We start from the raw sequence: 22,855 nt of genomic DNA, 5'->3' as shown, positions 1-22,855 counted from the left end.
GCAGAGGGTGGTCTTGGATAAGCCCAAATCAGAGACGGAAGCATTAAAAGCAAAACAACAGATTTTCAAACTTATACAAGAAGGATGGACTATCTACCACACCAGGATAAGCTTGGTACAGGTTTAATCTTGTTTTATCCTCACAAAAGTCATGGAGGGGTTGGGGATGTGGCTCAAGTGGTAGAGCGCTTGCCTGGCATGGGTGAGGCACTGGGTTCAATCCTCAGCACCACATAAAAAATAAAATAAAGATATTGTGTCCACCTTAAAAAAACAAAACAAAACAAAACAAAATACTAAAAAGTAAATATTTTTTTTAAAAAGTCATGGAAATGGGTATTATTATTATTATTATTATTATTATTATTATTATTATTATTATTATTATTATTATTATTATTATTTAGTCCTGGTTTATGGATGAAAAAACTGTCTCAAAGAGGAGGTAAAACTTGACAAAGGAACAGAGCTTGTAAGATTCCAAACCAGAATTCAAACCTAGTTATGACTTTTTTGTGATGCTAGGGATAGTACCCAGGGTCTTCCCACTACTAGGCAAGCCCTCTACCTTGAGTCTGCTTTCGGACTTTAAACTTATCCTCCTACACACCACACCGAGTAATGATACGTTTATGTAAATGTGTCAAGCAAATGATATAATATGTATCGTGTGCCAATGATACATATATATGAAAATATTTAGGATTTGCCCTAAAAGAAATTGACAAATGTCTATCTTGCTGCTTCTTGGCTGATCTTTATTCTCTATAGTAATACAGTTAAGACACATCCTCACCTGTATGCTCCCAACACCTGACTCCACAGGTACTTAGAACTCTTCTTGTTTCCCTCTCTGCCAGCCCTGCATGTCCCTGCTGAGAGGCTTCACAGAGTAGGATGGTGGCCTCCCAGCAGGCCTACCCATCTGATTGATGAGGTGGTGTGGGATGTGCTCCCATGTGGCTGTAGGCAATTCAGTATCTGCTAGATACTGTTAATCCAATCAATAAATGCCTTCCAGTAAGTATTTAAATGTTCTCCTGATTCACTGCAGGTTACTTTTGGGGGAAAAAAAAATTCAAGGTCTGGTATTGATTTTAACCGTATCAATTGACAGCTGGCCATAGGTATAAATTATTATAGCTCTTATAGATAAGCTGTTTACAAGGCTGGACCAACGCTGGTGACTCTCTTTGGGGATTCAAGTCATAAATCCTTGGTACTCTTTATACTGACTATGCCGAAAGGACATTATGGTTTTTTTAATTTTTGCACTTGTATGTTCTCTGAACTGTTCAATCCATCATTGTTGTTCGTTTGCTACTTGATAGCTTCTAGACAGACCTCTTCATTTTCTCTCCTCCGGCTTCCTTAAGCAGGCTTACTTTGGCTATAGAGGAGCAACATCATTCTTCAGGTCAGCAATAATCAAGTTTTTAGTACCACCTCTGTCCTTGCTTGGACTGTGTCTTGTGCTTTTTTTTTTTTTTTTTTTTAACTAGTTTCTCAAAGTGTCTGGCACATAAGAGTTGCTCAAGAAATGTCTGTCATATTTGGATTCATTCAATATTTCTTTTTTTTCTCACTTCTTATGTAATCTTTTGATGGCAGTAACATTAATAGTACCTTGGGAGAGTACCGATTCACTGTTGGTGATCATTCCAGGCTTATATTATTTCTTTCTTGGTTTAGAGGTTAGAGAGAACTCTACAAATCACTTGGTAGCTGTTTTTAAAATTTATTCTGTTATAGTCCTTAATAAATCTTTCAACTGCAGAAAGCAAAAGGGAAGAGATGATTTAAGAACATAAAATTAAATTAAACGAGGGGCTGCCCACGTAGCTCAGTGGTGGAGCCCTTGCCTAGCAACCACGAGGCCCTGGATCCCACCACCATCAAATAATTAATTATAGAACTAGGTAGATGCCACTTTACACTTAGGTCTTCCACTTCTCTCTTCTGTATTTGTTTTTTTGTTGTTGTTTTGTTTTGTTTGAGACAGCTTTATAAAGAGGTATAGTTGACAGTAAACTATAGTTTTGTTTGGTCTTTGGTGTCAGAAGTGGGATATAAACCCACAGCTCCACAGGAAAACTCTACATATTTAAAGTGTACAATTTGATAGATTTTGATACATGTACATGCCCCGAAGCCATCACAATCAAGACAGTAAACATCTGCATCACCCCAAGGGTTTCTTCACCTTCTTAAGTCCCACTTACCACCTTCCACTCACCCATCCCCTAGGTAACCACTGATTTGCTGTCTCTCCATTAGATTAGTCTGTATTTTCTAGATTATTATTTAAATGGAGTCATATAGTACTTTTTTTGGTGGGGGGTCTGGCTTCTTTTTTGGTACTGAGGATTGAATGCAGGGTTGCTCTACCACTGAACTACATCCCCAGCACTGCCTGCCCGCCTTTTTTCTTTGAGACAAAGTCTTGCTAGGTCACTGAGGACCTCACTAAGTTGCTAAGGCTGGCCCACATTTGTGATCCTCCTGCCTTAGCCTCCTGAGTCACTGTGGGCATGTGCTAACACGCCCACTGTGACTTCTTTTATTCAACATAATTATATGGAGATTCATCCATGTTGTTGTGTGTTCATTTCTTATTGTTGCCACGTGGCGTTCTGCTGAGTAGCATTCTAGTATGTGTAAATGCGATTTATGTATCCAGCTCCGCTGTTTATTAACATCGTGACCTGGAGCAACTTTGTCTTTATAAGTTTTAGTTTCTTAATTTGTAAAATGGGGAATATTATCAGTACATCATAGGGTCATTGTGAATTAATATAGGTTGTGGCTCAGTGGTAGAGCGCTTGTCTCACATGCATGAGGCACTGGGTTCAAGCCTCAACACCACATAAATAAAATGAAGGTATTGTGCACATCTACAACTAAAAGAAAACACAGTAAAATGCCAGGCACACAGTAGGAACTCAGTAGGTTGCAGCTGCTATTGTTTGTTTATACAGTAACTCAGTATTTTTAGATTTAATAGACCTCTAAACCTCCTTTCACGGATGCCTTTTGGTACCTTAGTGCCGTGGCCGTTCGCTGTGATACTGTAGGCTTAATTGGTAAGCCATGTTTCAAAGAGGTGCCACCATCCACTTGAAAGTAGCCTCCTGAGCCAGAGGGGTAGCGTCTGGTACAGAGCAGTCAGTCTCCAGAACAAAGGTGCCGTGCAGACAGAGTCACCTGGAGTGCTTGTCACAGTGTGTGCCTCCAGACCCGTTCCAGGGTCTGAGTCTTAGCATATGGTAGAACTTGGGAACCTGTGTCTTTAACAAGTTCCCCAGGGGTTGCTGTCTTGGTATCTGTGGATCACATTCTGAGAAGGCTCTGGAGAGGTCAATGGCCTACAGAACTCTCAGCGTTGGACGGCAGATGCCCGAGTGCTCAGTGCAGCCAGAGGCCGCGGGATGCCGCTCACGTCTCGTGCTCCTCTTCTCGACCTGGGCAGCTGATTGAAGCCTCGAGCTGAGCTGGTTGCTGGGAAGACAAACTTAAGACCCAGTCCCTGTCCTTACATGGGGTCTTCACAGCACTGAAATCCTGCTACACGTGATTGATTATTTCCTGGGGAGTGTACGCAGATATCACCAAATTAGAGGACTCGCCAAAGGCTTCGGGGATGAGCCCTTTAGGAGCTGTTCACTTGGGGCGTGCTGTTTTAGGTTTCAGTACAACTTCAAAGTCAGTTTTTTTTGCTGTGGTTTTTCTGCTTGTACACTTTTAGTTCCTAAGGAGCTTTGAATTGTTTGTTTTGTTACTGGATTAACCATGATGTCATGACTTGACAACTTAACATTAAAGATAATGTACTCCTGGGTGTGTTGTTTTGAGGCTTGCTGAGGCTCATGAGTGCTGTGCTTTCTGGCTGAGATGGACACATGTGGCCTGGATCGAGTTCAGGGAGGACACTGTCCAGCAGTGTCCTGATGGCTTTATTTCCTGAGATAAATGGTGAAAGGTGGCAAAGCCATCCTCGAGCAGTGATCGCAGGGACATGAGAAGGGCCTGCTGCTTAAACTGGGTGAGACCAAAGCCAGAACTGATTACTGGGAGAGCTCTCCTGTGCTGGGCGGGAAGTGTCTTCTGTCCTTTGCTGTCCCAGTGTAACATCCCTGCCCATTATAACCAGCAAGGGGTGACCCAGGAGGCTTCTGGCTGAGCCGAGTAAAACCTTTATTTAAAGCCAGACTCATACTTCTTTTCAGTTTTTATGCTAGAACTTTTCATCGTCTTGCTTCTTTATTCCTGGCCATGTCCCTGCTTTAATTAATTGTGTATACAGCAAAGTGGATCTTCAACCAGAATCAGGAGCTAACTTTTTCTAGTATTGATTTCCATGCTGTTTGATTCACTTTTCACTTAAAGTTCTGGAAAGACTCCCAAAGCTGAAGACCTGGTAACATTTTTTTTTTTTTTCTCCTTCAACTGTATTTCAAAGGCAAACAAGTTTCTCCTCCTGCGTGATTTGCTATTTTCAACCATGTCACTGCTTTGGAGACTGGTCCAGCAGTGCAGTCTGTGTTCTGAGGACTGCTTAATGACAGTGCGGGTTAGTCCTCTGGAGAGTGAGTTAATGGGATTCGTTTTACAGCCCTATGAGAGGTAAAAGTGGGTTGCTGTTTGTCCAGATCTCCTGTTTTATTGTTTTTGTTTTTGTTGGTCTTCTTTTGTCGTGTAAGAATGGAATCCAGGGCTTCCTGTGTGCCAGGAAGCACGTTGAGCTACGTCCCTCCATGTTAATTATTAAGTCTGGGACATGCAGTCATAGATAGATGGACTAGTGGTTCTATGAAAAGGAAATTTCATTCAGTTAAACAAGCACTTATTGAGCACCTACTGCTTATCAGTCTTTATAATAATTGTTGAGACCAAGAAGAATTTTCTAGATTGTATATATACAACCTGGTGTTTGGTGATGTTGATTCTGGTAGGTGCAGTAGAATCCAGGGTAGATGGACTTGAATATACTCCAAGTCTGGGAGGTAGAACTGAGTGAAAGGGGTGCCAGGTTTGCAGAATCAATAGTCTTTATCTAGGCTACTTTACCCTGTAGCCCTGAGACCTTAGGCAAGTTACTTAACCTCTCTGATGCTCATGTAAAATAGAAGCAGTGAAGCTGAAAGTAGATGGCAAGTCTATAGAGTGTCTAGGATGGTGTTGAGTGATTGTGGTCTGCATTATTATTTTTTATTTTTACTTGTTTTTGATGCATAGGATTGAACCCAGGATCTCAAACAAGCTAAGTGCTCTACCACTGAATTGTCCCACGTGTACCATTATTGCCATTGCCTGCCCCTTGGCGTTTAGGGAAGGGCCTGAGTGCAGAAGAGTAGGAGAGGAGAGCAGGAGGAGAGTAGGCAAACAGTTGGGGAAAGGAAGTAAATTCAGTTAAGACACTTGAGTTAAGGGAAAGACTACATGGCTTTTCCCCATGTCAGAGATAGACAGGAAATTGTCTCATTTTTAAATGCATTTGCCTGCCTCACTCATAGGTGCAGTGCTTGGATTACTTATGGGACCGTGTGTTAACATGAATTTATTGAAGTACTCTTAGCTCTCTAAGACTCAAAGGAGTTCCAGATACATGGTTAAAGAACTTGGTCAGCCCTTTTGGCAAAACTCTGTTTTTGTCCAGCTCTTGGAGTTGTGTTACGTGGTAGCAGCCTATTACAATGTGTGACATCCTTCTGTTAGGCAGAGACACTATTTCAGAAAGAACTCACTCCAAGTGGAGTCCCAGGGAGCCTGGAGTCGCAGCCCTAGAGCCGAGTGTTGCCCCCATGGAGGAAGAAAGAGCAGCGCCGTGTGGACAGCCTTGCTCCCTCCGGGCCTTCATCAGCCACCCCTGCTTCTCTTCCCAGATGGTCACCCTAGCATCACTGCTGAGCAGTGAAGTTAACAAATGTTTTAATTTCACTGCTGAGTAGTTCTGCAGAGAGGATAATGAGGAGCGCATCAGGTGCCGCACTGACGACAGCTTCTCCCCGGCTCACAGTGGATACTGAGCGGTAGACACGGGATATTCAGAAGGTTTTAGGTAGAGAAAAAAAACAATCCCAACCTGGCTAGACAGAGTGGGATTAAGAGGCACAAAAGGAAGGACAGGGAAAATGAAGAGAAAGAGACCTGCTTACTGAGGGCATAGCCATGAGTGGAAGCGGGGAGCTATCTGTTGCTGTGTGACAGTTACTCTCAAATTGAGCAGCTTAAACCAACATTTATAACTCGCAGTTTCTGTGGGTCAGGCATCCAGATGTAGTGTGGCTGGTCCTGTTACTCAGTCTTACAAACCCAGGGTCAGCCAGGGCTGCAGCCAGGTCAGGCTCCGCTAGGGGTGGGGGAAGTGTTCTTTTCATTTTTTCCAATACTAGGGATTGAACCAGGGGCACTCAATCACTGAGCTACATCCCTAGTCCTTTTTATTTTTTATTTTGAGGTAGGATCTTGCCAAGTTGCCCAGGCTGGCCTGAACTTGGAATCCTCCTGCCTCAGCCTCCCTAGTAGCTGGAATTACAGGCGGGAGCCACCACGCCCTGCTGGAGTATCTTTTTCTCAACTCACTCCCAAGGCTGTTGGCAGGCTGCAAAGGTCCACTCCTAACCCTCCTCACTGGAGAGCTGAGTTCCTGCCACACGGGCCTCGCCCTCGCGCAGCTCACAGCACGACAGCTTATGTCTCCCAGAACAAGGGCAGAGAGAAGGCGGCAGCGTGTCAGCCAGCACATGCAAACACAGATGTGTGCACACAGGCAGGAGGGGCATCCTAGCAGCCTAACCTCCAAAGGGGCACCCCAATACTTCTCATCGTTAGAAGCAAGCCACAAGAGCCCGCCCCACGGCGTGAATACCAGAAGACCAGGGCCACTGGGAGCCACTTTGTAGGCACCTGCCTCAGGTCCTGCAGCTGTCATGACGAGGCATTCTGAGGAGGGTTTAGGCCGACTAACAAAGGCAGAAACGTTGAATTAATTTAACCGAGGGGGTTAATCATTCAACTGATGTCTTTATTTCTTGTTTATTTTTTAAATAGAAGATGTGTTACCTTAGGTTCACGGAAGTTACTCCCATGAAATTTTAATGGGGATTATTTAACTGAGCTTTATCCAAGTTTACTTTTGAAGATGACAAAAAAAGAGAAAAAAAGACAGGAAACTTTCTTAAAAAGGTTAATTTAGCCTATCCAGCCATTCCATGATTAGGAAGCAAGCTAAAAATAAACAAAGAAACATGAAATCTAACTAAATAACTCCTATTTATTTGGGCAGAAAAGAAAAAGATAAAGCCTCTTTAAATAAACATTCAAAATATATAATTAACTACCAGAATTTTTAACAACTGTTAGGTGTTGCCATTATTGATTTTTTTCAATAGCACAATTCATGGGACCCTTTGATACATCTGTTTAGGGAACTTTAATATGCTCTCTGAAGACTTGTGAGAAAACTTTTACTATTTTCTTTTCTTGACACTAAAAAACACCAGAGGTAGCTTGCAGTTTGGCCCAGTAGAAATAGGAAGGCTACATATATGTATAAAACTACGCATGACATTCAGTTTAGATTACCAGGGTTTTCCCCCCCAAATATGTGAATCATTGCTGAACTGTGACTACTACTCCGACCTTCAGGTGGCCCTCCTCTCTTTGTGTAAGAGATGTTTCCTCAGATCAAACAAAGGGGTGCTGGTGTTGTTGGCTTTACCACAAGGTTGTTGATATTTTACTCCAGGTCTGGAAGACTCAAGATGGTGAGTTTTGTTTTATTTGTGGTCCTGAGACTTTTGGAACCTAAACCAGGTGTTGTAGGAACTGTGGCTCTAGATTCACGTAGGGAGCTCGGGATCAGAAGCCACTGTCAGGGTTGTCTGCATAAAGGTGCCAGTTAAGAGCTACGCAGGGGTGGCTCAGAAGAGAAGAGGAGCCAAGGTTCAGGCTGGTCGTAGGTCCTGCTTATGGCTCTGGATTTGGAAGAACCCATTGAGGAAGGCTGAATGAGGTGAAAAGGCTGAACGAGGCTTCAGACAGGCGACATCAGTGTTTCTGAAGTCAGGGAACCTGGGATACAGAGGCAGCGGTAATGCCAGATGCCACAGAAAAGTGAGGTGGCACCAGACCAGAGGTAGGGCTGGTGATGTGCTCAGCATCAACCAGGGAGGAGACTCAGGAGCCGTTCAGGCCAGCAGCCGCCATTAATGTGGGATAATTAACGTGTGAATCTTTGGTGCTTCTGACAGCTGGCACTACAAGCCAACACGCTGTTAGCCTTAATTGTTACAGAAAAGATCTAAAAGTAATAAGGATCGTGTCTTTCTAAATAGTCTATCATTCATAATGTAAATGACTTAAGTGTTCTTTTTTCCTAACTAGTGAGATTTTAATTACATTCTCAAGTAATAAAATGACAGTTCATTCTATTTGAAATTCAGATATCCTTGCCTAAGAAATACTCAAAATGTCATAAGATTCAGAAAGGTATAATTAGGTAAGAAGTATATTAAGTTTGTGAAAAAAATGCACTGAGCACCTACTGTGTGCCAGGCGGGACTAGTTGCTATGCATATAGACCTAGAAATCCTGATCCCTATCTTCAGGAAGCTTAGTAGAAGAAAAAAGTAAAATAATAATAATAATAATAATAATAATTATGATTATTATTATTTTTATTTCAGTACAGTGTGCCAAATGCAGAATTATGAGTAGTGAGGAGAAGGTGGGCTTGTGGTTGGGGAAGGCCCCCCCTGCACCAGGTTACAGTGTGGAAAGAGTCCTGTGGAGGGCAGGCTGGGGGCCTGGGGCAGCGGGATTTGCTGCCGCTGGGGAGAACAGTGCTGGGTGAGGAGTTTTGGGTGAGGTGGGAGGGATCAGATCGTTGGGGGCCTCGCTTGCCGGTGTGGTCCTTGTGGCTGGCTGAGAGCTCCTTCTGGGTACTTTCATTCCGCAGATTATAATGGGATGTTTTGCGGGTGAAGGAGGACATTCAGCATTCCAGAGGATCCTAGAGAGAATCAGAGATGAGATCCTGGATGTGCAGACTGCCGTGTCCCTGCTGAGGCTGTTCCAGGATTCCCATCCTGCAGTAAAGATGGCGCTCTCTGCCTGGAACCCAGAAGATGCAGCACCAGCACGGCCAGAAGGTAGGAGGGACGCCTTCCACCCCAGTGGCCGAGCTTTGAAAGCTTGCTGCATGATACTGTCTTCAGTGGCCTAGTTATTAAGTGATATGCACGCAGGTTCCACATGCCATTCCAGAGGCTGCATGTTAAACACACACACGCTAAGCGTGAGTCTCCATTTCTAGCCCCTAGTTAACTAGACTGACATCTTGAATTGGAGAATGCCATCATGTCCTCCTGCCTTTCAAAAAGCCGCATATCCAGAGCAGCGCCTTGCGTGCCCAGGGTGGGCTGGTTCACTGGCAGCACTTAAAGGCTGAGGTTGCTCTCATTTGGGTTAGGTACAAAGCAATGGCCTTGCCAACCAGAAGTTAACCTCTGGCTGGCTCTGAAGCTTTGTGTTTCGACAGATAAATGAAACATTTTTTCCTTTCATAGAGTTTAAACAGAATAATAAAGTATTTTCCTCCCTAAAAGTGATTCTGCATTCAGGTGCACAGAATAAGCTGAAAATCACTCTACTATTCTGTTAGATCTTTCTCGACAAACCATGCTGTCATTTTCTTCAAATTGACTAGCTTCTCTTGTGTGTCTCTAATTCTTTCTCCCCCAGGGAACACAGGGGAGGGAAAGACCTTGTCTGTTCTGTTACTGGAACACAAAGAGGACCTGCTACAGTGTGTAACGCAGCTGAGACCTATTACGGAGTTCCTGGAAACAGCCAAGGAGGGGTTCCTGCCTGGCGCCGAGAAAAGGGTGACTGTGTCAAGTCTTCCTCCCCCTTCTGAGTTGACGTAGCACTTAAAAAACCCTCTTCAGTGGCACGTAGCACTTTTTAACTTGTGGTATTTTTATACCTTCTGCGTGGTGATCACCTTGAAGTTCAGATTCCTGTTCTGTGCCCCTGGGGGTTTCCTGCGCAGCCTGCTGAGGGCCGTGTGCGCTGCAGCGGGCAGTAGAGCCCGGGGTGGGTGAGGGACAGACGTATGGTCTTCCTACTCTGACTCAGTGACTTCTTCTTATAAGTAACTGTACCAAGAGTTAAAAAATTAAAGTGCATTTGTAGTTATTGTGACAGTTTCCCTCTGAGCAGAAATGACACACAGTTAATATGTAGAAAACAGGGAAAACAAACAAAAAGAAAAAAAAAAAAACTCTCCCACTCAGGAATGAGCCCTGCTAACGTTTTAGAGCCTGCCCCGCCCACAAGTCACCTTGACTGGGGTCACCCTGGGCAGGGGACTCATGATTTTCCAACAGAAGCTAGTGCATTTTTGTACTTATAATATGGATTTTGGTAGCTATATTATATTTTAATAGATACAGCATAACTCATGTTTTTTTGGGTGTTTCTAATTTTTTTGCTATTAGAAATGTTTCAGAGGACATCCTTGCAGGCAGATCTTTGCACATTTTTCACATTATTTCCTTAGAATAATTTCTGAGAAGTGGAATTTTGGAATAGAGAACATAAAGTTTTTCAAGTGCTTGATACATGTTGCCAAATTGCCCTTCAGGAAGGTTGTCCCTCTCACTCTCCCACCAGCTGGCTACTGAATTCCCCGTAAAACTGCTGGCATGACTTCTGAAGGCAGCTAGATAACTGTATTTGTTGGTGTTATTGATTTCAACTTTGTGCTAAAAATATTTTTTTATCTGGAAGGAAGGAATAAGGGTAGAAAAGTTTTGTGGCATCAGTTCTTAAAGCTGTGGGGAGTGACTTAAATGTTGAGCAAAGAAAATGTTTTGAGCCCACAGGCTGATTGACGGCCGGCACTGGATTCATGGTGAGAGCTGGAGCCCGGGTTCTATTTTTCTGGTGGTCTTAGACAGATAAATGGAAACAAGCTTTAATCTCAAAATTGTATTTTGTAAATTAATTATGTCTTTAACACCTTTTAAGTTCTTGAACTTCTTAGAAAAAGTTGATACATACCCAAAAGGATTAAGCTCTTGTTTTCTCCTTAGACTTCAGATTAAGTGTAATTTCAGGCACTCAGTTTAAGTAAATTGTTTGTAGCACCAGAAGTGCCTGATTCCCTGTTCAGTGACTGCCTTCTCATTGCACATTCAGGCCTTTTGCTTATTAGGTGGATTGAGTGTGTCCTTTGAACTGCTTCATTATCTTGATAGAAGAGCACTTGTAAGCAGAGCCCAAACGCAGCCTCATTCTCCGCAGCAAGATGGACCACACTGTCATTTTCTTCTGTCACTTCCAGTTTACTTGACAGAAAAAGCTAAAGCAGATGAACTTAAATTAGTTATAAATCACAAAAACACTCCTTAAGCTTGGGGGTCACCCAGGAGCTGCATTAAGCTGCTCCTTCTTGAAAACTGAAGAAAACTAATAAGGTAGAGGCGTGGAGGAGAATGCTGATTGAATCACCACAGTGTGTGGCCACCATGTGGTGTCTGTCCCCAGGCTTTTTAGAACTTTTTCTTTTATGAAAGGACACCTTACCTGTTAATACCTTGGGTTCTTTCTTTGGGAAGTTGGTCAATAGGAAAGTCTTTACTTTAGGACATAAGAATATAATTACTCTGATTGACCTTTATGTATTGCTTATTGTATGCCAGACATTATGCTAAAGATCTTTTAAACACTACAAAATTTCACCCTCTGGTAGCTTTAGGAAGTCACTGATGTCACCTTCATTTTAAGGTGAAAAAATGGAAGCCTTGGGCAGTTAAGCAGCTCACCCAAAGGTACTGTTTGGGGACAGAACTGGCACCCAGAATGTTAACCATACACATTCTCTTAACCACAGTGCATGCTCTTCCCAGTAATGTCAACCACACTCTCTTATGTCCTGGAAGTTGTTCTAGGCTCTGCAAATGGCATCTTCATTTTACAGAATCCTCATATCCACTGTGCAAGAGTTGGTATGGTTATCTTCACTTCCAAATGAGGAAAATAAGATTCAAAGAATTAAGTAACTTGTGCAAGGTCACAAAGTATAAATACTAGAACTGGAGTACAAACAGTGTCTGGCTGGCTTCAAATCTCATATTCCTACTCTTACAGTATGTGGCTACATCATGCCAAATTATTGCTTAGGAACTGAGATTTAGCACTGAAATTAGCATGCTTTTAAATACAAGCGCTTAAGTTTTAAATTATGATTCATTTAGTAGAAATCTACTGTGTATTAGACCTTAAACAAAGAGAATGACTATGTTCTGTACAGACAAGGAATATGACAACTGATTTATATATATATATATATGTGTGTGTGTGTGTGTGTGTGTGTGTGTGTGTGTGTGTGTATATATATATATATATATATATATTCCAATTTGATTTAAAATCTAGATTCATTATTTTCAGATGGAATTAGTTTGCTAATGGCAATCTTTGGCATACTACCGTGACTGATCTGCCTGTTTCTCCTTTCCCCAAAGGAAAGCTCCAAAGGCAGTCACTGTGAATCTGTGGATTACATATATCGAAATAATGCTCTGCTTTATCGGTTCCAAAAGAGCCATGTTTTGTATATTGCATCATGATCTATTAAGAAATAGTTCTATCGTAATAGGAAAGTATATGTCACGTGTTGTACTTTTCAACCTCTTGGTAGAGCCCTGTGCCCTTTTGACTCAGAAAATCATTCAGCACACCAAAGAGGAACGGGGGAGAGGGGTGGTTGCACTGACAGGAGCTGATGTGTGTGGGCACTGAGAACAAAGACACAGAGGATCAAGAACTCATGAGAAAGAACCCAGAAAAGCACTTTATTATTTGGAGTCCACAGGCTCCATATAAATTATCTGGGTATTCAACTTACTTTGCAAATAAAGCAAAATAATAGAATGGCTCTAAAAATATAACCTATGCCAGTATCGTGAATTTGACCAAGCAGAGAGCAAAACACATTTTACCTATATTAGTCAATTTCCAGTCTCTGTTTCTCAGTCTTAGTGTCTGAACAAACTAAATCCCAAGAAACAGGTCCCATGTAAGCTACCTAACTTACTCTGTCATATAGACCAAGCATAAGAGTGTTTTTAAAATCACAGGCTCTGGCAAGGAATGTACGCGGACCTAGAGTTGAGGGGGAGGATTCATAAAGCTGTTTGGAGAATTATTAAAACAGATTAAGGAGAGGACTGTGACACAAGTCATGCCAGAGACTTAAAGGACTTGGAGACAGGGCATCCTGTAGTGCCGTCTTGCGGGTCTGCCAGTGGTGGGTCAGATAAATTCTGAATTGCCAGTAACCAGAGTCGCCTTGATTGCTTGCCACCGCAGGTGATTCTGAATTGCTGTGAGGGCAGAACACCCAAGGAGGCAGTAGAAAATTGGTTGCACAGAGTGACTGAAGAGAAGACCCTGAGCGCTGAGAGTTTGGTAAAACTCCTCCAGGCTGTGAAGATGCCGTTTCCAAACTTGGACCTTCTGCTGGGGAATTTGCAGAAGTCAGCCGCTTCGCCCAGCACCACAGGTATTAGTTAATTGTTGACTGTCTGGACTGGAACTCCACCTACAGAAAATTACAGCCTTAAACACCATTTGGCTCCATGCTGAGAAGATAAGATAATGTTAAGAAATGTCATTGTCAGACAGAAACTAGCTGTCACAAATCAGTGACTCTCAGTATTTCTGGAGTCAAGATCTGAAATGAGAATGACTATTCTCCATTAAACTCCCTTGTGCGGTAGCAGAGTTCAGGGTTTATTAATGATGACTCCCCCAGGGTGTCCCGGATCACCCGTGAAAGCTGAGGGAACACGGGGGCTCCTGAGGCTCAGCATTCCACCACACTGTGTGGATGGGTGTGAGCAGCAGAGAGAAACCTTGATTGCCCTGCTCCCTCTCAAAGGCTCTTTGCTTCCAGCCGTCCCCAGACTGAACTACAGTTTGGTGTCATTCACTGGGGGAAATGAGCACATCTCCATCCCTTAAAAAAGTCCAATTGGAATCAATTTCCCTTGTCCCAGGGCATTTAGGACTGAGATGACTTTCAGAAAAAGGATACCTGGGAAATGGAAGAACTCTTAAATACAAGCTCTTAAATTTTAAGTTACGATTCATTTAGTAGAAATCTATGCATTAGATGTGTATTACTACTGTGTATTATTGTATATCTTCCAGTTTATAAAAATAATATAAACTTATGTAAACTTGGACAGTTCCAAAAATAAAGAAGACAACATCGAGTCCTCAACTATGTCGATATTAATATTAATAAAATATTGATCTATTTTATCTACTACATGATTTTTATGTTACTGAGACACTACCATTTTATAATTTTAGATTTCACCCGTTTAACGATATAACGACATTGTCTCTCATGTTTTGAAAAACTCTCCATTATCCTGTTTTTTGAAGGTTGTATAGTTTTCCATCATGGGGACATGCATGATGTATGTAGGGGGGCATGTGTGGCATAGTGGTAAAGACTCTGGAATCAAGATGACCTAATTTTGTAGCCTGACTCTGCATTCTGTGGCCATGTGACCCTGAGCAAACAAATTAACCTTTTTGAACCTTGTGTTTTTTTGGAATGATATCACAGTGATACCTGTCACATTCACTTTTGTGACTACTCCGAAAAATACTTGCAAAACACTAAATACGTGCGGTGCCTGGCACACAGTAGGCACTCATTCAGCATTGCTTAATCGTCATGGTTGTCACCATCTTTACAGCCTAGGCAGGGATGGTTATCTTTGTGTATATTTCTTCTGCCTTCAGATAATTCCGGGGGGTGGTGGGTGGCAGGGCTGGGATGGAGCCCAGGGCTCTGGGTGGTCGGCCCACACTCTCATGGCTCCAGCCCTTGCTCTCAGATAACTTCTTCAGATTAGATTCATAGAAGTGGATTTACTGAGTCAAACAGAAGAATGAAATTTTAAATGTCTGCAAAGCTGAGGGAATACCAGATAGTTCTGATTTTTTCTTGACTTTCAAGTAAACATGACTTCTTAAAAGAGAGTACCTGTCGCGGCGCAGAGGGCATCCAGGCGGGATTGTGCGTTGGCTCCCAGCACAGCCTTGACTTGTGGCTGCTTGAATCCTGGATGCCCCGTGGATCCTCTGCCGTAGGCTTCACAGACAGCACCCCTGGAATCTGTGCATCTGAAGGAATCTCTGCCAGTATGGCCTTCGCTCTACCCACTGCTGAGCACTAAGTCACCAGCAGGCACTGACTTCCAAAGTGCTAGTGGTTTTGTGACCCTGAAGCACCAGGTGATTAAGTGTCGACCAGAGAAGCTCTGAGCCCCAGGCCAGCTGCTGACCCCTGCTCTGTAGCAGAGCACCTCTTGCGCTGGTCTTTCTCCTTCTCATCTGTAAATGCCTAATCTTCTGTGAGAGAAGCCCTGGGGAGGTTTTGTTGCATCAAACATGATTGTTTTGCTGATACTCTTACAGTCCAGCCGAGCTCTGATGATTATGGGACTGAGCTGTTGAGACGCTATCATGAAAACCTCTCGGAGATTTTCACAGACAACCAGGTGTTGCTAAAGGTGATCTCACATATGAAGAGTTTAGCCCCTGCAGAAAGAGAGGTAAGGGAGGGAGGGAGGGAAGGAAAAATGTAAAAACACACACACACACACTTGAATGTCTTCTATAAATGCATATACCTGACCATGTTGAAATGCTAATTCATTCTTTTTCTTTTTCTTTTGGTACTGAGGATTGAACCCCAGGGGCACTTAACCACTGAGCCAAATCCCCAGCCCTTTTTCTGTATTTAGAGACAAGGTCTCACTGAGTTGCTTAGGGCCTTGCTAAGTTGCTGAGGCTGGCTTCGCACTCATGATCCTCCTGCCTCAGCCTCCCAAGCCACTGGGATTATAGACGTACGCCACCACACCTGGCCTAAGGTGACTCATTTTCTAAGGCAGAATAATAAATAGAATATATTCTAATTTCTATGGTAAGAAGGAAAGATATTCGAAAGGAAGAATGAAGAACTTTGTCATGTATTAAGACATCCTCTCAGTTAAAAAATGGGGGGGAAAGAGCCAGGTGTAGTGACGCACACCTGTAATCTCAGTGGCTCCAGAGGCTGAGGCAGGAGGATCCTGAGTTTGAAGACAGCCTTAGCAACTTAGGGAGGCCCTAAGCAACTTAGTGAGACTCTGTCTCTAAATTAAAAAGATATTTAAAAAGTGCTGGGGATATGGCTCAGTGGTTAAGCACTCCTGGGTTCAATCCCTGGTATCAAAAAAAAAAAAAAAAAAAAAGAATTTTTTTTTGATACCAGAAATTGAATCCAGGGTCTCATGATGCTAAGCAAGCACTGTATCAGTGAGCTACAGCTACACTCCCAACCCCCCCCCCAATAAATTTAATTAAAAAAGAAATCTTCTATTCAGAGAGGTGAGGATGTTGAAAACCTCCTCAGAGGTGTTCGCCATAACCCAATGCCCAGACTTGTAGCTCTGTACCCAGCCCAGGGCTAGAATTCTCCAAAACACCCATTTTTGTTTGTGATTGTTTCTTTTTTTCCCTTAAAACTTTATTTTATTTATTTATTTTTATATGGTGCTATGGCTCGGGACCAGTGCCTCACACGAACGTGCCAGGTGAGCCTCTGCCACTGAGCCACACCCAGCCCCTAAGTGTGTGTTTGTGCTGCATCTTAAAGGTCATGGAGAGCCTTGTGAAACGGGAACCTGGCTCCGGTGGTTTCAGCTCCTTGATGTTAGCAGTCCTAGAAAAGCAGACTCTCTCTGCGACAGCCATTTGGCAGCTGCTGCTGGTGGCCCAGGAGACAAAGGCCTGTCCATTGAACCTGCTCATGGAGGAAATAGGAAGGGAGCCTGGTGCGGATGCTTTTTTCCAGGCGGGTAAGTTACCTGACCTCTGCCACTAGAGGCGATTGTCCATCTTCCCAGGAGTGAAAATAGTTCTTATGGTGTCACCCACATCCTACCCTTGGGTGTAACAACCTGTAAGTTCTGGTCTTCTGTTGCACAGTAGGGCAGGTGTAAGTAATGACAGAGTCCTTATGTTTCTGGAAAGCTAGAAGAAGGCTTTTGAACGTGTTCAGAGAAATGACAAGTGAGCAGATAGCTCTGCCTACCCTGATCTAAGCATCACCCAGTGTGTACATGTATCAAAACATCACCAGGACTCCACAAATATGTGTCATTTCTGTGTCAAGTTTTTAAAAAGTAAGGACTGGCAATTAAAAAAAAATAGGCATTTTTAAACCTTTTTTTAAAAATTATGCAGTAATTATTCTAAGCTTACATTCATTATCACATTCTGATTACAGTCCTATCTACCATTTTTGTCACCCCAACCAAGACAGGTGGAATGTGTTCTTATTAGGAGGAACTGAGTCGAGGAAGGGGAAGGAGGAAATGGCGCTCATGGCTTGACTCAGTTTCCAATCTCCCTTTCTTTCAGTGACTGCCCCAGAAAATGCTGCCTTAGAAACAGTCCTGAGGCATTACAAGTTGATCGCAGAAGCCATCCAACAGAGGCGCGAGCGCAAGTGCTTGTCCCCAGAGGAGGAGCACCTGGCTGAGACCATGAAAGAGGTGCAGGGAAATAAACAGCAAGTCTAATTCTGGAGAGTTCTACTGGGTTGAAGCTTGGGGCTGTCCTCATTCCCAGGGGAGGAGCCACCCTCTGCAGAGGACCTGCTGTGTGCCTCGCCTGTGCGAAGCTCTTTATAGCACCTTTGCCTTTTTAGTTCTCCAACTCTAAGTGGCAGGTGATGTCATCACATTTTATGGACAAAGGAGTTCAGCTCCACACAGTTAAGGTTAACAAGGTAAAGCCAGGCTTGAGCCCAGTTTTGCAACTCAAACGTACATTTATTCCAACTGTCTAAACCTAGGAACATCTCAGGGGAAGCTATGGTTCTGTTCTCGGACCTAGTCTAAGAAGCAACTTCTCTCAGATGAGGAAAAGTAAAGTTGGTCTTATTGCATGTTCTTTTCTGGCTTCTTGAAAGAGCCATGGTAAACATAGATAGAACAAAGCTTTGGCCCATATGGGCTAGCAAACAGTGCCAGCTCATTTTCTGTAAGGCTTCTCACAATGTGGCTAGCATCCCAGAAAAACCAGGTGGGATTGGGGTGATTGGTGGAGGTCCGTTTATGTGCATTTTAGCAGGAAAGAACAATAAAGAAACAGAAAATTGGACTACAAATTCACCTGGTGTTCTTTCCATCCAGGTAGGCTTGGAAGGTGTGCAGAAGGACAGGTTTCTCACCATCCCACAGGGACTGGCCCCTTGCTTTGGCCCTAGTGGGTGGATGGTGGCACGTGTTCCTGCCGGGTGTGGGAGGCAGGGCTCCTGTGCCCGTGTCCCCAGCACAGCAGTACTTCAGAGCGCGGACTTCTGCAGTTGATCAGTTTTAGCCTCACTAATTAGTCTCATGCCTGCCTCCAGGGACATCAGGTTTATTTAGATGGACTTGAAAAGAGCAGAAATAAAATATCTTCCAAAATGAAAATTCCGTGTGGCCATCTGTGGATGGTTTTGCTTTATTTTCTCAGTATGCCGACTCTCTGCTGATAGCTCTGACGTTCTGAAAGAGGACAGCTTTGAAATCAGATTCTTGGCCTCTTTAAAGCCCCTATTTGAACCTGCTTTAAAACGCCGAGTTTCTTTATGAAAGAAAATGATGTTTAAAAGGGCACATCTAAGTGTCTAAAAATATGAAGCCCCTGATAGCGCAGAATTACTTCCAGACACGGAGACAATTGGATATTATGGAAGATCATCCCGATCTCCACGACAGAAACACCAGCTCCAAGCCCTGTTGCTCTCCAGGCTTCCAGGGTTAAGATCTAGGAAAGCTCTCGGAGCTCCCAGAGCTGAGAGAACTCTTAGAGAAAATGCTGAGTCCTCCCTGTTTGTGCCTGCTTTGTGTTTCAGTTCATCTCTACGTGTGCTTCTTTTTGTGTTTTGTTAATTTCCCTGTCGCTTGGAAAACAAGGCTCTCCTTTACACATGTCATGAGGACAGGTGTGAGCTACTTAGAGATGCAGAGGTATCTTCTGGAACTAGATTTTTTTAAAAAATATTTTTAGTTGTAGATGGACACAATACCTTTATGGTGTTTGTTTTCCTTTTTTGTTGTTGTTTTGGGTGGTGCTGGGGATCCAACTCAGTGCCTCATGCATGCTAGGCAAGTGCTCTACCACTGAGCCACAACCCCAGCCCTGGAACTAGATTTTTTTTAAGTTGAAAACTATGGAGAAAATCTTGGGGTATTAACCCCATACCTTTGTCTCATGGTATTCATTTAGATTCTGAATATTTCCTCTGAAACGGCCAGCCCCGAAGCTTCCCTGAGAGCAGTGCTGAGCAGAGCCAAGGAGAAATCAGTCTCAGCCATTGAAATCTGCCGCCTCCTGTGCAGTGTCCACAAGTCTTTCCCAGGCCTGCAGCCTGTCATGCAGGAGCTGGCACACATTGGTAAGGAATGGGGCTGGGGATTTGTTAGGCCCCAGGCTCTTTCTTACTGAGGAAAAGAGGCAGCCGCTTATATGAGAGAGCATCATACCTCAAGTTATTTATTCCTTGTATGCTGTCAACACCTAACGCAGCCAAGAGGCACGGGTACGTGGTGCTACTTGTGTTTATTGGGAAATAAACTGTGATATTACTTGAGAGTTTTTTGAGGATCCCAAGTAGTCTCCATTCTCCTCTGAGAGTGTGTTAGAAACGTTATAAAGCAGCAGAGGAACAGGATTCCCAGAGCCCTAAGGTTTCTCCCTCCTGCAGGTCTCCTAACCAAGGAAGACGGAGAGCAGGGAGCGTGGAAAGTGCACAATAGATTCCACCCTGGCCCCAGCAACAGGGAAAATGAGGCCAAGGAAGACAGCCAGGCTGCAGGCCCAGGTAGCCAGGGAGAGACGGGTCCCCTGCCAGAGCAGCAAGAAGCAGACACGGCTGCCTCTCCCGACTCTGCCAAGAAGAGCTTCGTCTGCAAGGCCTGTGACAAGAGCTTCCATTTCTACTGCCGCCTGAAGGTGCACATGAAGCGCTGCCGCGTGGCCAAGAGCAGACAGGTGCAGCGCAAGGACGGCAGTGAGGCCAAGGAGGCCGAGAAGGAGCTGGGCGCACAGCAGCCGGAGGCCCGCGGTGCAGGTGCAGGGGCCGAGCCCGAAGTCCCCAAGAAGAAGAAGAAGCGGCTTCCGGTGACATGCGACCTCTGTGGGAGAGAATTTGCCCATGCCTCAGGTACCATTGCGGGGGTCATAGTGGGGCCCTGGGTGTGCCAGGAGGATATGGACGGGCTCTGAAAACAGCAGGCTCTCTCAGAAGCAGGATGATATTTCAGAGGAAGCACGAGCTCTGGAATCAGCTTCCTGAGCTGTGATTTCCCAATCTGTCCCACAGACACCCTGATGCTGTTTACTTTTTTAGATTGTTTTGAAGTTTTAAGGCAGCAGAGCTCAGCATCTCCCACAGCAGCGGCAGGAGAGTGCACATACAGAAACTCAGGTGGTCACTATTCATAATAATGATGGCACCTGACTCTTAGGTTCCATGTACTACCCGCTTCTTGGAATGAATTAGAGTCACAGAAATCGTGGAATGCAGAGTCGGAATTGTTTCCCTTGTCCCATGTGTTGGGTAAACATAATGAAACATAATAGAGGTGTGTTTCTCTACTTTGGGGGGCTGGGTCCTGTTGAAGAATGGGGAAAGAGGTAAACCTGGAATCATTTAATGTCTGATGCAACCAGGAGTCACTCCAAGGGGACTCGGGACCGGTGGTGGGCAGCTGAACAGCAGGCGTGGCCGAGGTGGTGCTTGCAGCATCCTCCTGATGCCTAATGCTGATGGCCAGTGTCTCTTCTGCTCCCTTCCTGGCCTCTCAGGCATGCAGTACCACAAGCTGACAGAGCACTTTGATGAGAAGCCTTTCTCCTGTGAAGAGTGTGGCGCCAAGTTTGCAGCCAACTCCACCCTGAAGAACCATCTCCGCCTGCACACCGGGGACCGCCCGTTCATGTGCAAGCACTGCCTCATGACCTTCACGCAGGCCTCCGCCCTGGCCTACCACACCAAGAAGAAGCATTCAGAAGGTGAGGCACCAACGCGCTCCCCTTCCTCCTGCGGCCTTGCAGCATGTGACCTGCCAAAACCCCATTAAGCCTTAGGCCTGGTCTACATGTCAGGGAAATTAAAAACGAAAACAGGACTTAAAATCTGGCACACAGTGAGGACTCCCGTCTGCCCCCAGGTCGTGCAGTGCCTGCTGGGAGGGTTTCTGGAGAGGCTGGCTGACGTTGTTTATGACTGAGGCTTTACAGTGTGTGGAGGCCAGGGGTTCTCTGAGTTCTGACGTGTGGTTCAAGCATGAGAAAGACCTGGGGAAGCACTGGCTGTGGGTCAGGCAGCGCCAGGAGCTACAGGTGGGCTGGGACTCCAGCACTCGCCCGCGGGCAGCAGGGACAGCACGGCAGAGTGCAGAGGGGGCTCTGGTGCAGGCGGGGGAGAGGCAGTGTGTTGTCAGGAGAGCCTTTGGAGGGCTCTGCATGGAGTCTGGAGTGTTTCCATGCATGTAATGGTGCCCGTCATCTCCCCGATGCTCACCGTAGTCTCCTTACCTGTCTCCTTGCTTGCACCATTGTAAAACTAAACCATATCCGGTCTCTTTTCTGCTCAAGACCACGTGGCTTTTAGTCTCCTGCAGTGTGACTCTGGAGTCCTTCTGCAGCTGCCCCCAGTCTGTGGGCTCCTCCCTGGCTCTCCTTGCTCCTGCCCACCCACTGTGTCCTGCCCACTCTAGTTTCCTTCCCAGGCTTCAGGCCTGTTGGGCACTTGCTCCAGGACTCTGTCCATTTCTTGGGACGCCTCCTTTCAGATGTCTCCGTGCTTCCCGGCTCCTTCCAGGATTTCCTCACCGACAGCTGCTGGAGTCCCTCCCTGCACCACTGGAACCTCACCCACAGCCTGCTTCCTTGTGTTACTTTTCCCACTGTGCTTACCGTGGGATGAGTCTCTGCTGGGTTCGTGTAGTCTGCTTGCAGTTAGTCTCCCTTGTTAGAAGGCTGGCTTCATGCAGGTAGAGCTGTTGGTCTTTTTTCCCCTATTGCTGAATTCAGGGAACTTGGAATGGTATTTGGCAATTGTAGACCCTCGAAGTTGACTGATGAATGGGTTTCTTAAGTACTCTTCTGGGCATGGAGAAGTTGTAGGTGCACACACTGTGCTCCCACGGAGCTTGCACTCCAGTGGGTAAAACAAACAACAAAGAAGTCAATGTGTAACAGAAATCCAGAGTGTAGCCATTGCTGTGAAGAAAGGCCAGGCCAGGTAGGCCACAGGCATGACAGGACTGGGATGGGCACTATTCACGTCATCAGGGAAGCCTCTGAGGGAGGTGTGCCAGGTGAAATCTGATCAAAGTGAGCACCGCAGCCAGTGGAGAGCCCCTCCCCAGAGTGGGAAGGAGCTTCCCAAGTCAGCATCCGTGAGAACAGCGTGTTAAGGGAGAAAGCCAGAGGGACAGGTCCCGTAAGGTCTGACTAGTCCAGCTGAGGACTTTGGCTTTGATGTGAACAATGTTAGTTTCTATGCTGCTTTAACATATTACCACAAATTATGGCTTAAAACAACACAGAAGTATTATCTTCCCATTCTGGAGGTTGGAAGTCCAAAAATTAATATTATGAGGCTAAGTCAAGGGCTCAGCAGAGTTGTGTTCCCTGTGGGGGTACAAGGGGGGATCCCCTCCTTGCCTTTCCCAGCATCTAGAGTCTGCCTGTCATCCTGGGCTCTCGGCCACATCAC

At 44.8% G+C, this 22,855-nt stretch overlaps 1 protein-coding gene across 4 annotated transcripts in view; it reads left to right on the top strand.

Annotated features, from left to right (window-relative positions):
• The window catches only part of Zbtb40 (zinc finger and BTB domain containing 40), a 66,797-nt gene that overhangs the window by 32,240 nt on the left and 11,702 nt on the right, over positions 1–22,855 (top strand). For all 4 annotated transcript variants that reach the window (XM_015485550.2, XM_048816111.1, XM_015485549.2 and 1 more), the window contains exons 4-12: positions 8,960–9,152; positions 9,745–9,887; positions 13,381–13,573; positions 15,508–15,644; positions 16,733–16,934; positions 17,500–17,633; positions 19,357–19,525; positions 19,835–20,293; positions 20,938–21,144. In XM_015485550.2, coding sequence (XP_015341036.1) covers positions 8,960–9,152; positions 9,745–9,887; positions 13,381–13,573; positions 15,508–15,644; positions 16,733–16,934; positions 17,500–17,633; positions 19,357–19,525; positions 19,835–20,293; positions 20,938–21,144 — 1,837 coding nt within the window. The remainder of the gene's footprint in view (positions 1–8,959; positions 9,153–9,744; positions 9,888–13,380; positions 13,574–15,507; positions 15,645–16,732; positions 16,935–17,499; positions 17,634–19,356; positions 19,526–19,834; positions 20,294–20,937; positions 21,145–22,855) is intronic.

Source organism: Marmota marmota, unplaced genomic scaffold, assembly GCF_001458135.2.
Source record: "Marmota marmota marmota unplaced genomic scaffold, marMar, whole genome shotgun sequence".
Taxonomy (NCBI): domain Eukaryota; kingdom Metazoa; phylum Chordata; class Mammalia; order Rodentia; family Sciuridae; genus Marmota; species Marmota marmota.
The sequence above is the reverse complement of the archived record's forward strand: the minus strand, read 5'-3'. Positions and strand labels throughout refer to the sequence as shown.